Genomic DNA, 15659 nt, shown 5'->3' on the forward strand with positions numbered 1-15659 from the left:
CTTCACAAAATAGACTTGATTTGCAAGTACAATCAGAAAAATTAATGTGAAGTGGTTTTTTGATCAACTTGTTTCCACTCAACTTAATTATTAATATTATCAATAAAGACAACAAGCATTATTTTAGGAATAAGTTGCGACAAAACAACTCAATTTACAGAAAAAAAACGTAAAATAATTGATTCAGAAACAGTAGCAAAAGTTACGTCATTTTATGAATGTGATCAATATAGATAATGATAGATGATGCAAAGATTGTGTTACAGATATACTAAATGGCATCGAAATTCAAAAACAGAAAGGCTGTTTTTTTTTTTGTAATCTTAATGTTATATTTTTGGAATTCAAAAATTTATTATTAATTATATTATGTATAAATTTAGTAATTAGAGAATTTGATAAGTTATATTGTAACTACTTGTTTTTAATTAATTAGTGATGAAGGCCCCCTCCCTGATGCTATCTAAAAGTATTATTTTTGGATTTTGTAATCATGTAAGAATTCACATACCAAAAATCATTTACTTATAAAACAGCGAATCTCTAAAGACCATTAAAAGAAAACTAAGTATCTATCTGAGTATTCTATAGTTGGTATTGTCACTTGAAAATACATTTGGCAACATTTTTTTTAAGATGGTATATTTTTATTGTGATTTTTCAGCCTGAACCCGAACACGTAATTGGCAAAGAAAAGAAACGTCGCAAATTAGATGAAATCGTACTAGGACTATCAGCAGCAAAAGAACAATCATTATTCCCAGACACATCCAAGAAAGTTCCAGTAACCCCAAGCGTTACAGTAACTCCAACCTCAGTTCCAGTAACAACTCATGCACCAACTCAAAAACCATTCACGATAACAGTTACTTCAGTTCCGTCAACGTCCCAATCGAGCACTCGACCGCTTCAAAACATTTTACCATCAACACCGGGTTCGTCTAAAGATACCTCGAGTTTTTCAAGTTTCTTAGCGCAGGCGGAACAACAAAATTTACTTCTCAAGAAGCAACAACAGCAGCGAAAAAGTTACGAAGCGATGATTGCCGATATTAGTAAAGTAACTGATTACAGCTCGAAAGTAAATTCGTATTCTCACGAAGCGAAAGTAAACAAGTGGTTGGCCGAGCAAAATGCGGCGCTTGCTGAACAACCTTTGGGTCCCGATTATTTGGCGCAAAGAAGGAGACGACCGCGAATTGATCCGACTCTTTTAGATTGGCGGAAATTAACTGGCGATGAAAACGTTTCAGTTATTAATAGGATGACGGGGAAGAAATTAACGGGACCAAAAGCTCCAACTTTGAAAAGGTTATCTCAATGGTTGATGGAGAATCCTATGTATGACATTGATCCCAAATGGTCTGAATTGGTGAAAGAGAGAGGGAATTTGAGTAATGATCTACAAAAGAGGTTATCTGCAAATGCTAGTATTGCGGGAAGTAGTAGTACTACGACTAGTACAAGTGGAAGTGGTAGCAGTAAAAGAGGTACGAGGTTTTATTGGATTATAACAGGTTTTTTTAATTTTATTTTTTAAAGGTACGCCTGGAAGACCGCCTGTTTTATCCAGTCCAACAGGTTCAACATCTAGTGTTGGGTCAACCAATTTAGCAACATCCATGGCTTCAAATTTAAATTTCCCGGGATTAGGTTCAAACTTAAGTGGTTTAAATTCAAGTTTACTCTCTGGTTTATCAGGATTAGGACAATTCGATCCAAAAAATCCCCTCTTAATGCCGTTTGCTGCGGGAATGCCAAATATGAACGCACTCTCTTCAATGCCCGGTTTAAATAACTTAACCAACATTAACTTATTTGCAAATCTGGCAGGATTGGGATTACCTGGCCTAACAGGAATGGATCCTGCTTTAGCAGCTGCTGCAGCGGCCGAAACGACTACTAAACCACCGTCTAAAGGAAAACAACAAAAACCGGCGGAAGCTCACAGCTCAAGTAAACCATCGACATCAACTTCGAGTTCGATTCCAACGACGAATCCTTTCCCATTTTTCTTCCCAAATCCTGGTCTTTTGTATACACCTCTTGGGTTGGGTAACTTAAACCCGTTTTCGTTGCAACCTGGGATGGCGTATGATATGTTAGCTCAACAATCGGGATTATTAAATGGAAATCTTAACCCGGCTGCTTCACCTAATTCAAATAAATCGGGGAAATCATCTTCTTCAAAGCCTTCTTCAACAGCAACGACCACAACAAGTTCTTTGGGTAAAGCGCCTAAACCTTCCTCTGTTACAAGGGACGCACACCAACAACAATTACAGCAATTATTATTGCCTCATGATACGCATTTATTGGAAAACTTATCAAAAATGACTGGAGCTTTAGATCCGCATAAATTAACAACCAGCAGCAGTAAAAAAGACGATAAACGGAAAGCTTTAGAGAATTTAAGAGGAATGTTGCCGACCGATTTTACAATAACTTCAGATAAAGTAAAAGACAAAAAATCTGCAACAACTCCAACAATTCCTGGTTTAGCAGATTTTAGTAAATTGTTTGATAGTCCCATGTCTTCGAAAAAGTTCCAAGAACAACATATGAAGGAAACTTTAGAACAAATTACGAAAACGAACGAATACTTAGCTAAAGCTATGGCAGAACAACAACAACATCAACAAATGTTAGCTAACGTTAGCGTAAGCAATAAAAGACCAAGAGAAACACCAGAAAAAGAATCGCCAATTCAAAGTGTCCCATTACCTGCTGTTCAACCACCTCAGCATCAAATCCCTTCAATTCATCAGGAATTACAACCCCAACAACCACAACAACAACAGCAACAACAACAACATTGTGATGATGAACCGCCAACGAAAAAGTTTAAAGAAATCGAAAATATTGCCCTCAAACCACAAGAAATTATTCCACCGAATCCAATAATTCCACCAAACGATCCTATTCAAAATAGTATGGATATTGAAAGTTTATTACCGCCATCCACAGTCGTAACAAGAAACGAACCGGAAATTGATGATAAAAAAGAAGTAGTTGAAATGGAAAATCAAGAAGTAACAAAAGAGAGTGAACCTCACGAAATAATAGCCACCCCAATGCTTGAAAAGCAGGAAATAGCAGAAGCTTCTCCCAAAAAAGGGGTAAAACGTCGTGGTAAACGTAAGTCTGGGGAGCACCCCATCGATCCAGAATCAATACGAGAAAAGAAAAATTTGCGATCAAGCGCAAGTAGATCAGCAGCCGCGGCTGCTGCTCGAGCTGAAAGGGAACAAGCGGCCGCCAAACTAGAATCAGAAAATGCCCTACGAGCACAAGAAAAACTACAACAGCAGCAACAAGACTCTTAAACTTAAAAAAATTTGTGCGCAAAAAATTTTCCGTTTTAGTGTAGATTCTTTTCCGTCTCTGTGGGTGTTTTGTGGTGAACTGTGATAGAATTCATCGACTGACGCTTAAAATAAGTGTATAAAAAGAAAATGATTCATTGAAGAGAAATGTTAGTATGTAACGTAAACGGAAAAAGATTTTAAAGTAAATTCCGTTTCGTTAATTTCCCTTAAAAATTATAAAGAATAAGGTTATAAAAATGGCTTAGTTGAGAAAGGCGAAAAGTTACGCTTCACACGCGCATGTACTCCCTTCATCCCCCTCGAACGGTTAAAACAAGTTCTTTAGCGAGTAATTTTAAACTATAAATATAAATAAATACGTAGGAGTATTCAATGACTATTGTAATCAAATCGTAAACGATCCTGTATTTTAAGGTAATCATTTTTTTTTAATTTGTACTTGACTCCTCGAATCCAAGTGTTTATTTCTTATATTATTTCGAAAGTTTTTTTACATTATGGTGCATATTTTGCTTTTTTTTATTTTTATGGTAAAACTTCCATTTTTTAATTTTTATTATAATTATTTATGGTTTTTTTTTTGGTCATTTTAGTCCAAATCTAAAAAATTAAGGAGAGTTTAATAATAAATTTGATTTTTTTTTTTCTAACAAAGATTTGGACTACACGCGATAATTGCTAAAACTTTTAATACATCGTTTTTATCGTGTATTTCAATCTACTTTAAGTATAAACGTAGTTTAATTATATTATCTGTAAAATTGTAATACATTGGAACTTTGTACTAAAGGACAACTTGACTAATGAAAAAAGTAAAAAATAAAAAGTAAACTTAAAATTATTTTCATTGTTACTGCGTATAAATAAAGAAAGGGCAGTGGTGAAATTAATTTTATTATATTGATACAATTATTATCATAAATAGTACACTAAAAATAACATATTCATCGCAAGTTATGTACCATACGTGTAGAAAGATCAAAAAAACATTTAAAAAAAATGTGAAAACAAAAAAAGTGTTGTAACATGTTTTTAGTTGATTACTCTTTGTATATATTCACTGATGGGTATAGTGTTTAAGAGTGTTCTTAGTTCTTTTTCTTATATAAACAAAAAGTGTGAAAAAAATATGTAAATAATACTTTTAGCATTTTACTTTCTTTTTTATTTAAAGAAAAACAAGAAAAGAAAATAATGAAAAAAACAAAAAGTGAGCGTTTCGTAGTTGTAATAAGTCTGAGTATTTATTATTATATAGGTTTACACTGTTTCTGTGTCTCGAGTTTTTGCGTATTTATTTCGAATCTGCATTTAATTTTTATTTTCATTCTTTATTAATTTTTTTTTGAAATAGATCTGTTGTCATCTATATACGACTTATATACACGTACGATAATGGTAGCTCTCTCATTTACTTGTTATAATGTTCATATAGATAATTAAACTATCTATACAATATCCAAAAGACTTTTATTGTTTTATACTCCATATTTCATTTTCCCATTTTTACTATTTATATATCACCTATATCACCAGTATTCAGCACAGAATATAATTCAGCACAAGAAAAGTGTGACTTACAAATAAAACAAAACTTATAAGTATAACTACTCTACAACAACCAAAATAAATCATATCACACTCTACTACAAAACAGAATTAATTAACTGACAAATAAATAACGAAACATGACTAATCTGTAGATATAATGTTCTTGATATATATTGTAAACCGGCGCAGATTATCACAGTTTCTTACCTTGATATGTTATTTTCTTTTTACCAACATTTTTCGCAGTGGGAAGAACATGTATTAGCTGATTTGTTTTAGTATTGTATTTATGTATATCATTATTACATAGAAAAGAAATCGTTGTGTCACTGAGCAAGTTGTTTTTTATTTTATATATCAACTTGAAGCTATCGATCTTAATAATGTTTATTTATTTATTCATCCAAAATAAACAGGGTTTCCCCTAATTACAGATTTCGGAATTACTACATAATAATTAAACAAAATTGAACTAAATATTAAACTAAATTAAATATTAAACTAAACCGTACTTGATTTGTGAGCAAACAATAAAAAAGAAAATAAATAAAAATAAACAAAATGAAACAAAATAAAACAATAACATAAAAACAGAACAGAGGAATGGAACAGAATGCGCGAAGAATTATGAACTTATGAGCGGTTGCAACGTTCATCACAGACATCAAATTCTTTTTTACTGTTTTTACATCAACGCCAAATAGTGGGATGAAGGAAGCCATAGATAGTTTGTTATATAACAAGAGAATTCTAATAAAAGGAGAATTTCTTCTGAGTTCAGTGGTAAAGCGGGGAATGTAAAATAGATTTTTCAATCGTCCACAATATGCCGGCACGTAAAAACCAATCTTTTCCAAGATTAAAGGTGCATCTATTTTATTATTTAATATTTTACATAGAAAACAAAGCGATATGATTTTCCTTCTAATAGATAACTCAGTTATATCAAATAATAATAATAATAATAACGATAAAGGCATTAAATTGTTTGTAATAAGTATACCGAATAAACTTATTTTGAATAATTTCGATTAAGTTTCAATAAAGGTCTGATCCAGGATCTAATTTAGATCGCACCAATGAATTGAATAATAATTTTAACGTCTCCACATTTGAAAAACTGTAAGCATTTCTTATAATAAATCCTAAGAGTCGTAGTGCTGCGGAAGTTATGGTTTTCACGTGCTCGGCAAAGCATAAATTGTTGGTAAAAATAATACCTAGGTTCTATTCTGTACACAAATTCTATCGGCTTCCTCCCCAAAAAATATGTCATTGATTCACATTTGGCCACGTTAAAGTGAAGCTTGTTCAGCCGACACCAATCGCATACATTATCCAGATCAGACTGTAGGGACTGGCAGTCACTTATATCACGAACAGATGTGAATATTTTCAGATCGTCCGCAAAGAGTAAGCATCTAGATGGATTAATTAGCAAAGGTAAATCATTTATGAATAATAGAAACAATAAAGGTCCCAGATTGCTTCCCTGCGGAACCCCTGAATCTATCCCCAACACATCTGAGAGTGTGTTTTTATATGTGACATAGTAATTCCTATTGGATAAGTACGATACAGAGAAATTAAGAGTTGGATAAGAGAAACCATAAAGCGCCAGCTTGCGTAGAAGGGTATCGTGATCGACCTTATCAAACGCCTTTGCAAAATCAGTATATATAACGTCAACTTGACTTTTTGTATCTAACGCTTTGGACACATAGTCAGAAAAGATACACAAATTGGTCTCGACAGAGCGGTTAGGAATGAATCCGTGTTGGTCAATATGTACCGCAATTTTAACATGATTAAATATTCTGTGATAAATTATTTGCTCGAAAACTTTTGCGAAACAAGAAATTACCGAAATAGGTCTGTAATTCTTTATATCGCCCGTGTGGCCTGATTTATGAATTGGCGTAACCCTTGCAAGTTTCCATTGATTTGGAAATGTATTTGTTGAAATTGATAAGTTAAAGATGATATATAAGGGTGTTAGAAACGATTCTTTACAGCCTTTAATAATATACGAGGGAACTCCGTCCGGCCCCTCTGTACGTTTTGATTTTAGCTTAATTATAGCATCATCAATCTCTTTCATTGAAATAGGTTGTAGACTAAATAAATTTAAAGCACTATTACTGATAATTTCGTCATAGAAAGAAAGAGAATAATTCGATGTAGGCGCATATACAGATTTAAAATAATCCGCAAAAGCAGAGCTGACGTCTTTAGCAGCTGAGATATCCCCGTTAAATTAAATCTGGCTTCGATTGAAACTATCTTTTTTGTTAGAAACATAGTTCCAGAATGCCTTTGGGTCTGCCTTAATATTGTTTTCCACACCTCGTGTATAATTGTCATATGCTACCCCAATATTGCGCTTGACCCTGGCCCTAATTTCCTTATATTTATTTAAATGGTAATCTGACTCGTTTTTGCGCTTAAGAAGAGTGTTTTTCGTTCTAATATCTTTTATTATATCCCGGCTAAACCACACTGGGTATTTATTAACTCCGATTTGTTTTACCGGAACGCAAACAGCCAGAATCTCGTACTATATGCCATAGGACGCGGCAACTGCATTATCAACGTTATCATAGATGCTTAAAAAAGAAAAATCGGTGCTGTATAGTCGGCGATGTAAAGGCAAGAAATTCGAATTCTTATAATCATTAATGTAATGCGCTGGTACCGTTACCTTTTTACAAGATTTAAAAGAAAATTTTATTTCCAAGGAAGGATGATGATGGTCTTCCTCAACTAACGGGGGATCAAAAGGTCCAACGTCAAGCACAAAACTGGCTAAAATCAAATCTAAGGTTCTTCCATGCATATTAATTACATTATTGTAAGACCTACAATTACATATATCAAGAAGGTCACCAATTTTGTTATATTTAGTATTATTGACGGAATAAAAATCAAAGCCAGACTCATTCACCAGAGGTAAGTTAAAGTCTCCAAGAACCACCAATTCAGCGTTATGCGACATATGTAAATTGCTCATTAGCTCGACAAACTCGCGATACACCTCCAGCCCGCTAGACGGCTTTATATAAACAACCACTATAATTACCATTACGTTAAATAAATGTGTCTTAACGGCAACAACCTCCAAACCCGTGTCCAACGGAACCAATAATGACAACAATTTCGAATTGATAGCAACCAAAACGCCGTCGCCCAGCGAACCGTGCCTGCGGTCAGTTCTAAACACATTATACCGCGAATCGAATAACTCAGTATTATGGATGGACTCATTTAACCAGACAAATTATGGAAAAATTATGACCAAGCACATTCAATAAAAAAGTAATTGTTTTTGTTCTCAACCCTCGCATATTCTGATAATAAATTGAACATTGTTTCATCAAGGCAAAATTACGCAATAAAGAAATCAAATTTATTTAAATGTATTTATATAAAATAATAAACTAAATTAGCAAAACTCAAAGAATAGTATAAACAAATCGCGATTCTCTAGTCGCCGCACCATAAAGAATAATTAAAGAAACAATACCGAAACGAAAGGATAAAAGAAAAATAGAAAAAAAAGCAAGAAATACAATGCAAATGAGTTGTAAATTAAGTAAGCATGACCTGATCGCCAGAGCGCGCCATCTGATGTTGCAGTCTTGTCTTGACTCCCGGATCACGCACCACATCCACATTCATTAGATCATCTGCACCGTGAATAATCTTTTTCTTATCCTTGGCCAGGGAGATGTAAATACGCCCATCAAATGTCCAGGTGTTCGATATTCCTACCTTCTCCCTAGCGATACTGAATAGATCCATCCTCTTCTTAGTAAGAGATTCCGTAATTAAATATTGGGAACCCTTTAGTAGACGTTTGTTGGACCAAATAATATTTCTAGTAGCATACGAACAAAATTTAATAATTAGTGGCCTAGGTTTAAGTAGAATTTGTTGAGAGGACTTTTTATTTTTGAGAGGTTTCCGTTTGAGGCCGATACGATGTACTCTATCCACCAAAGTTGAATCAAACTTAAAACCAGGTATCATGAAATTGACATTGAAAAACCTTATCAAAAGCGCCATCGGATCTTCCTTATCTTCTTCCTCCATTCCATGAATCAACAAGCAGTTCCGTCTGGAATATTGTTCCAGCTGATCCATTCTTCCATCCACCTCCAATAATTACGTTTTAATCTCTGCAAACATCTCATATATTTGGATCTTGAATAGCGCAAATTCGGACGCCAATTGATTCAACGTGCCGACGTTGGAAGACGGCTGTTGAGAGAGTGCTTCTTGTAGTTTCGCTTCAAAGGCACCAACGTGTTTACTTAGAAGATTGTCTAATGTTTTTACTGTTCCCGAAGAACCCATAATAAACGAAATTTGCGACAATTCTATTCAAACGGGATAAATATTTACACGGAAAACCGGTCCCGCACGTGTCAACAACACGGTTACGGCCACAAAATAAGAATCCCAAATTCGGAACGAACTGCACAGTTAAAGTTGCTAAACATGTACTTAATAACACAATAAGGTTAACTCGAATCGAACAAGTAGTAATCAATATCACAAAGAATGTTCGATATATTGTAAATTTTCAGTTCACAGTACAGGCTAGCTGTACTATACAGGGTGTATCTGAATGACTGCAACAAACTTCAAGGGGTGATTCTTTAGTGAATTTTAAGGGTACTTTCATATATGAACCATGGGCGACTTCGGCTCCCCTAAGGAGCTACTCCCCTCCAAAAATGGTGGAAAATTTTGGTTTAATTTGTTTTTCTCAAAAACCATAAACGCTAAGAAAATGAAATTTGGGGAATATGTTTAGCTCATTATAGGGCATGTTTTGACCCTACTTGTACTTTCAACCTACCCTTCTAAACTACTAAACGTAACCATCCCCTTCATATTTTTGCTAATATTTTTTTTATGCAGATGATAAATACGTTAAAAAAATTTGTATCTACGTAGATGAAAGTATCCTAAAACTTTTTTGTCTCTCTAAAATTTTTCCAAAAACGACTAATTTTTGAGAAAAAAAATAATAAAGCAAACACTGCACGTTAAACAACGGGGTTGTCGATCAAAAGTTGGAATGAATTTATAATGAAAAAATCTTAGTAGGCTTTGCAATCTTTGTCAGAAATATTTTTGACGTTTAAATGTCAATGTTTTTCTTATTATTATTATTTTTTCAAATTAATTTTTAAATAAAGTTCTATCGTGGTTCTATCGCATTTACGCTCGTTCAGTCGACGTTTCAAAATTTTAAATAAAACAATAATAATAGTACGAAAACCACTGACATTTAAACGTCACAAATATTTCTGACAAAGATTGCAAAGCCTACTAAGATTTTTCCATTAAAAATTCATTCCAACTTTCGATTAATAACCCTACAGCTTAACAGTTTGTGTTTGCTTAATTATTTTTTTTCTCAGAAATTATTAAATTTTCGAAGAACATCAGAGAGACAAAAAAGTTTTAGAATAGTTTTATCTATCTAACTGAAATTTTTCCGATGTATTTATCATCTTCATACAAAAAATCTAGGCATAAATTGAACGGGTTTGGTTACGTTTAGTAGTTTACAAGGGTAGGTTGAAAGTACAAATATGGTCAAAACGTGCCCTAGTATGAGTTAAACATATTCCCCAAATTTCATTTTCCCAGCGTTTATGGTTTTTGAGAAAAAAAATTAAACCAAAATTTTCCGCCATTTTTGGAAGGGTGTAGCTCCTTAGGGGAGCCGAAGTCGCCCATGGTTCATATATCAAAGTACCCTTAAAATTCACTAAAGAATCACCCCTTGAAGTTTGTTGCAGTCATTCAGATACACCTGTATAACGGTGGCTTATTAACCCCTTAACGTACACTTATTTTCATCAAAAGTTGGTAAAAAAATAGCATCTTTTTTTATTGTTGATAAGTAATCTTTAATACATTTTGAAACCATACAGACAATTTTTTGCGTCGATCCACTATATACTGTGTACATAACGTATGGAATCAATTTGATAAAAATTCGGAGGATATTCTTCCAAAAAAAAAGGTTTGTACATCTATATTATATTTTTTAACGCGCATTTTTTGAGGTAAAATTGAAATGTACAGAGTGTCTCAAAATTGTGATACCATGCCTAAGTTGACATTTTTAAATAGTATTTTTCATGTAGCACATCCTATGTCGATATTCAGCTGTTTTCGAAAAGATGGCTGTTAAAATACTATTTCATTTCGGGTAAAAGAATTTCAAAAATTCTAATTAAAAATTCATTTTATTTTATTTATGCACTACAGTGTAAAAAACTTTAAACATAGGTATAGGAGCCGATGCAGAATTTTATTTTATTACTAACATATTACAAAGTTATTTTTACTTTATATAGGTATTTTCTTTTTTATGGTATATTATAAAACAAGAACAACACATAACCCTTTATCGTAATATTTTACAATAATACCGGGTTTCCTTCCTTTTCCTTTTCCCTGGTTATCCTTTCTGCAGCATACTGCGCAACATCTTGCGGGCGCAAAATTTTTTTCAGTTGATAAAATAATAAATTCAGGGAAATGGCGTTCGATCAATCTCAAAGGTTTTGGCTGTTTTGATCTTACGTGCACAGTAGTCCTTATTTCTACGTGATGTTGCTGAACTAACTTTTCCACAAGATTTATTCTAAATTCTAAATGTGATCGCCTTCCACCATTGAGTTTATAAAGAATAAATGAATTATAAATGGATATATCTAGCAAATGAAAAAAGATTCTTATAAATTTTTTTTCTCGTTTTTTGTTGCTGGATAGTTATGAAGTTGCTGATCTAATTGATCAACTCCTCCCATAGTCTTATTATAATCTACCACTACTTTAGGTTTTGCAATTACATTTCCAGTTTTGTCCATTATCTGTATTTATTTTTTCAATGTTATGAATGGTCGATAATAGATATACGTCTTTTTTATCTCGCCATTTCATAACGATAATTCTTCCTCTTTGAAAAGCAATAGTTTCTCCTTTCTTTAGTTTCTTTTTCTGGAGTTCGGATGGAAGATCTTTTCTGTTTTTTCGCATTGTTCCATATACAGGTGTTCATTTCAAAACTTTCCACCTCAATTTCTGTAAATCCGGAAGTTTAAAAAGAAAATCGCTGAAATAGGTAAAGAATAAAACCAAGGGGGACAACTTTTTATGCAAAAATTGACTCACTCACTTCAACCCCGCGCCGCCAGAAACCAACCCCTTAAAAATCTTAAATGGAAAGGGGTGTCAAGTGATACCTCATTTTAAAGGTCTTTTAAGGTACTACATGTTAGTATTTATTTTTTTTAAATTGATCGATTCTTTTTCGAAATTTTTGCGAAAATCTTTGTTTTGTATTTCCCGCTTTAATTAATATTAAAAACTTTAATCACCTTCTTAAAAGCAAGAATAAGTAATCTTTTATTATTAATTTATAAAATTAAATTACCATGTTCGTTTTTACAACGACCATTAAACCTTTATTATTTCGGAGCAATCCGAAATCTTTGATATTTAGGTTATTTTGACAATGATATGCCTGGCGTCTGTCAGAGATATTTAGCAAAAACGATTTCTGTTTCATTTTTCTTTTCTTTTAGGTTTATTTGGTTATTACTTAAACAACTTTTAACTGCTTGAAACGTTCTATTTTATTTTCAGTTCTTTAATTATGCACAAAAACTTTTTGCAGAGAAAATAAACTTAATAATTGTTCAAAGTGTTGTTCGTTATTAGCTAAACAATGGTACAACCGTTGTTCAAAACTACGGCGCACATTTTCAAAAACTTCCCTTTGAATTCCACGGCAAGCTGCAGTAATTCTCTGACGAAGTTCTTCTAAATTTTGAGGTTGAGGGGTAAATACAACAGACTTTAAATGACCCCATAAAAAAAAGTCTAATAGCGTCAAATCTGGTGATCCATCTGTTTGGAAACGTATTATCTCACCACTGTCGTACTGGGAGAACATAGTGAGGAGGAGCTCCGTCTTGTTGAAAATGTAATTCATTCTCATCAAGTAAGGCATTTTCTTCTCTATCCAACTGATTCTCGAGAGCTTCCGTAATTAGTGGATTGATAGTATTTTCTAACATATCCAAGTACACTTCGCCGTTTAAATTTCCATCGATAACCACTGGACCAATCACTTGGTCTCCCAAAATGCCGCCCATACATTAACTTTTTCAGGATATTGTGTATGCCCTTCTACAGTCAGATGAGGGTTTTCATTACTCCAATATCTGCAGTTATGTTTATTTACAAATCCATTTAAAGAAAAAGTGTATTCATCACTAAAGCAGATATTTTTCACAAAAACGTTGTTATTATTAATAATAGTGGTCACTTCTTCACAAAACTGTATTCTCCTGTCAAAATCGTCTTCAGTTAGCTCTTGATGTATTTTCAATTTATAAGGATGGAATTTGTGAAGTCTTACAACGTTATGAACAGAACCCAAGGATATACCAGTTGCACGAGATACCTGACGCAATGAAGTATTGGGGTTGATACCGAAATGATCCAACACTTCCAGTTGAGCGGTTTCATTCAAAACTCTCGACTCATTATGGTTTATGTTGGCAACGGACCTAGTCTGAGTGAATTTCTTCATGAGATTCAGGACGTATGTATGAGATACGTTCTTATCTGGATGCCTTTCATTAAAAACTGCGGCAGTTCGTCGAGCACATTCATTTTGGGATCCATACATTGATACAATTTCAATCCTTTCCTGCAAACTGTAAACCATTATTGCTGTTTTATTTAAATAACTTTGTTAAGTGGATAACACAAAGTTGTTTAAGTAATAACCAAATAAACTTTTGTTTAGAATTGCACTTTTATTTTATTCTTTTCTCGCACTGTGAGCCTGCCTATAACTCGTTTATAGAAAGAGAAAAATGTCGTCTCTTTTTTTCCTTTTTTTGGCCATTCGAGTCAAGAGTAATTTTCATACAAGTTTAATGTAAAATACTTTCAGTTTAATTCATAATTATACGTGTTTAGTTTTCTTAAATATTTCCGATTGCTCCGAAATAATAAAGGTTTAATGGTCGTTGTAAAAACGAACATGGTAATTTAATTTTATAAATTAATAATAAAAGATTACTTATTCTTGCTTTTAAGAAGGTGATTAAAGTTTTTAATATTAATTAAAGCGGGAAATTTCGAAAACGAATCGATCAATTTAAAAAAAATAAATACTAACATGTAGTACCTTAAAAGACCTTTAAAATGAGGTATCACTTGACACAATTTTTGCATAAAAAGTTGTCCCCCTTGGTTTTATTCTTTACCTATTTCAGCGATTTTCTTTTTAAACTTCCGGATTTACACAAATTGAGGTGGAAAGTTTTGAAATGAACACCCTGTATATCTGTATTATGTGAAATAAGAAAATCAGCTTGTTCTGGAGATGTGTAAAAATTATTTGTTGTCAACAGGGCCGCATCACACCTTTTGTGGGCCCGAGGCGCTCTATATTTTTGGGTTGTTCATTCGGAACTTTCGATCTAAAGTATTTTCAAGATGGCCGGCACTTCCGGTCTACCGGAAGTAGACGTAGAGAAGTTATTTTAAATGGAATGCTATAGTTTTTATTACACAGTTTAATTGTATGTAAAAAAATAGGTTGACTTTGATAAAAGTTATTGGTACCTAGCGTTTTTCGTTTTCGAGTTATTTTGGTTTTAAACTTTTTTTGGTAAATTTCAACATGCTCTTTAAAACTCCATATCTCATTTAGTTAATGTTACTTCCAGGTTCATCGTAAAATTATTTAAAAATAAGAAATCTCAGAGAAGATGAAAAAATATTTAATTTTTATTTTCGGTGCTACACGTGTTTCGATCGAACTATGCGATCTTCATCTGGCACGACTAGAGACAAAGTAAAAATAAGTTTCATTATCATATCAGTTAATTACAAAAAATCCAGCCAAAGTTCCAGCAAATAATCCATATCTCAGCCAAAGTTCATACAAAAAAGATCTACTTTGGCACGATTACTCTTCAGATGTTGTTAAATAGATTGTCATTCGTTGTATCGGAGTATCTTATACATACAAAAATTTCAAAATTTTGATAAAGAATTTCTTAGTTCTGGATATATCGAGACCAAAAGAAATCGCATATTTCCGGTCACCAGTGATGAAGACAACGAAATAAATAATTTAACGTATTTTATTGAATTTCCAAATTCAATTTAATAACAAATTTATATTATAAATTTATATTTTTATTCAAATCTAATTTTTGTTATTAACTTTTTGTTTTAATAGTTTCATTTATTTGATCTTCTGTTTGTTATTTTTGGTAAGTTAAAGCTAGTAAACTAAAAGATTATTAATCGTAGTTAATAGTACAAATAATAATAGAAATGCATTAAACAAAAAACTGTCAAAATGTCATGGCCTTCTAATAAAAATACAAACGGTTTCTTGCATTTCCTGCATGTTTATAGATAAATTGTAGAAAATTAAATTCCCTTTCGTGTAGGCTAATAAAATATGGGGCGTTCCATTTAAAATTTTCGACTTTCTCCCCATTGAATATGGAGAAACGGTAATTCAATTTTTGACCACCTGTATAAGATACTCTGATACAATATATGACAATCTGTTTGAGAGCATCTGAAGAGTAACCGTGCCAATTTAGAGCTTTTTTGAATGAACGTTGGCTGGGAGATAGGGTTTTAAAGAGCATGGTGAAATTTGCCAAAAAAACCTTAAAATCAAAATAACTCGAAAACGAAAATCGCTAGGTA

The 15659-nt window shown here is 32.8% G+C and overlaps 1 protein-coding gene across 13 annotated transcripts in view; it reads left to right on the forward strand.

The window, feature by feature from the left end:
• The window catches only part of LOC111415955 (chromodomain helicase DNA binding protein kismet), a 44221-nt gene extending 40431 nt beyond the window's left edge, over positions 1-3790 (forward strand). For all 13 annotated transcript variants that reach the window (XM_071196437.1, XM_071196438.1, XM_023047851.2 and 10 more), the window contains 2 exons: positions 665-1490; positions 1543-3790. In XM_071196437.1, coding sequence (XP_071052538.1) covers positions 665-1490; positions 1543-3326 — 2610 coding nt within the window. In that variant the 3' untranslated portion in view covers positions 3327-3790. The remainder of the gene's footprint in view (positions 1-664; positions 1491-1542) is intronic.
• Positions 3791-15659: the final 11869 nt, after the last annotated feature.

Source organism: Onthophagus taurus, chromosome 6, assembly GCF_036711975.1.
Source record: "Onthophagus taurus isolate NC chromosome 6, IU_Otau_3.0, whole genome shotgun sequence".
In the NCBI taxonomy this organism is placed as follows: Eukaryota; Metazoa; Arthropoda; class Insecta; order Coleoptera; family Scarabaeidae; genus Onthophagus; species Onthophagus taurus.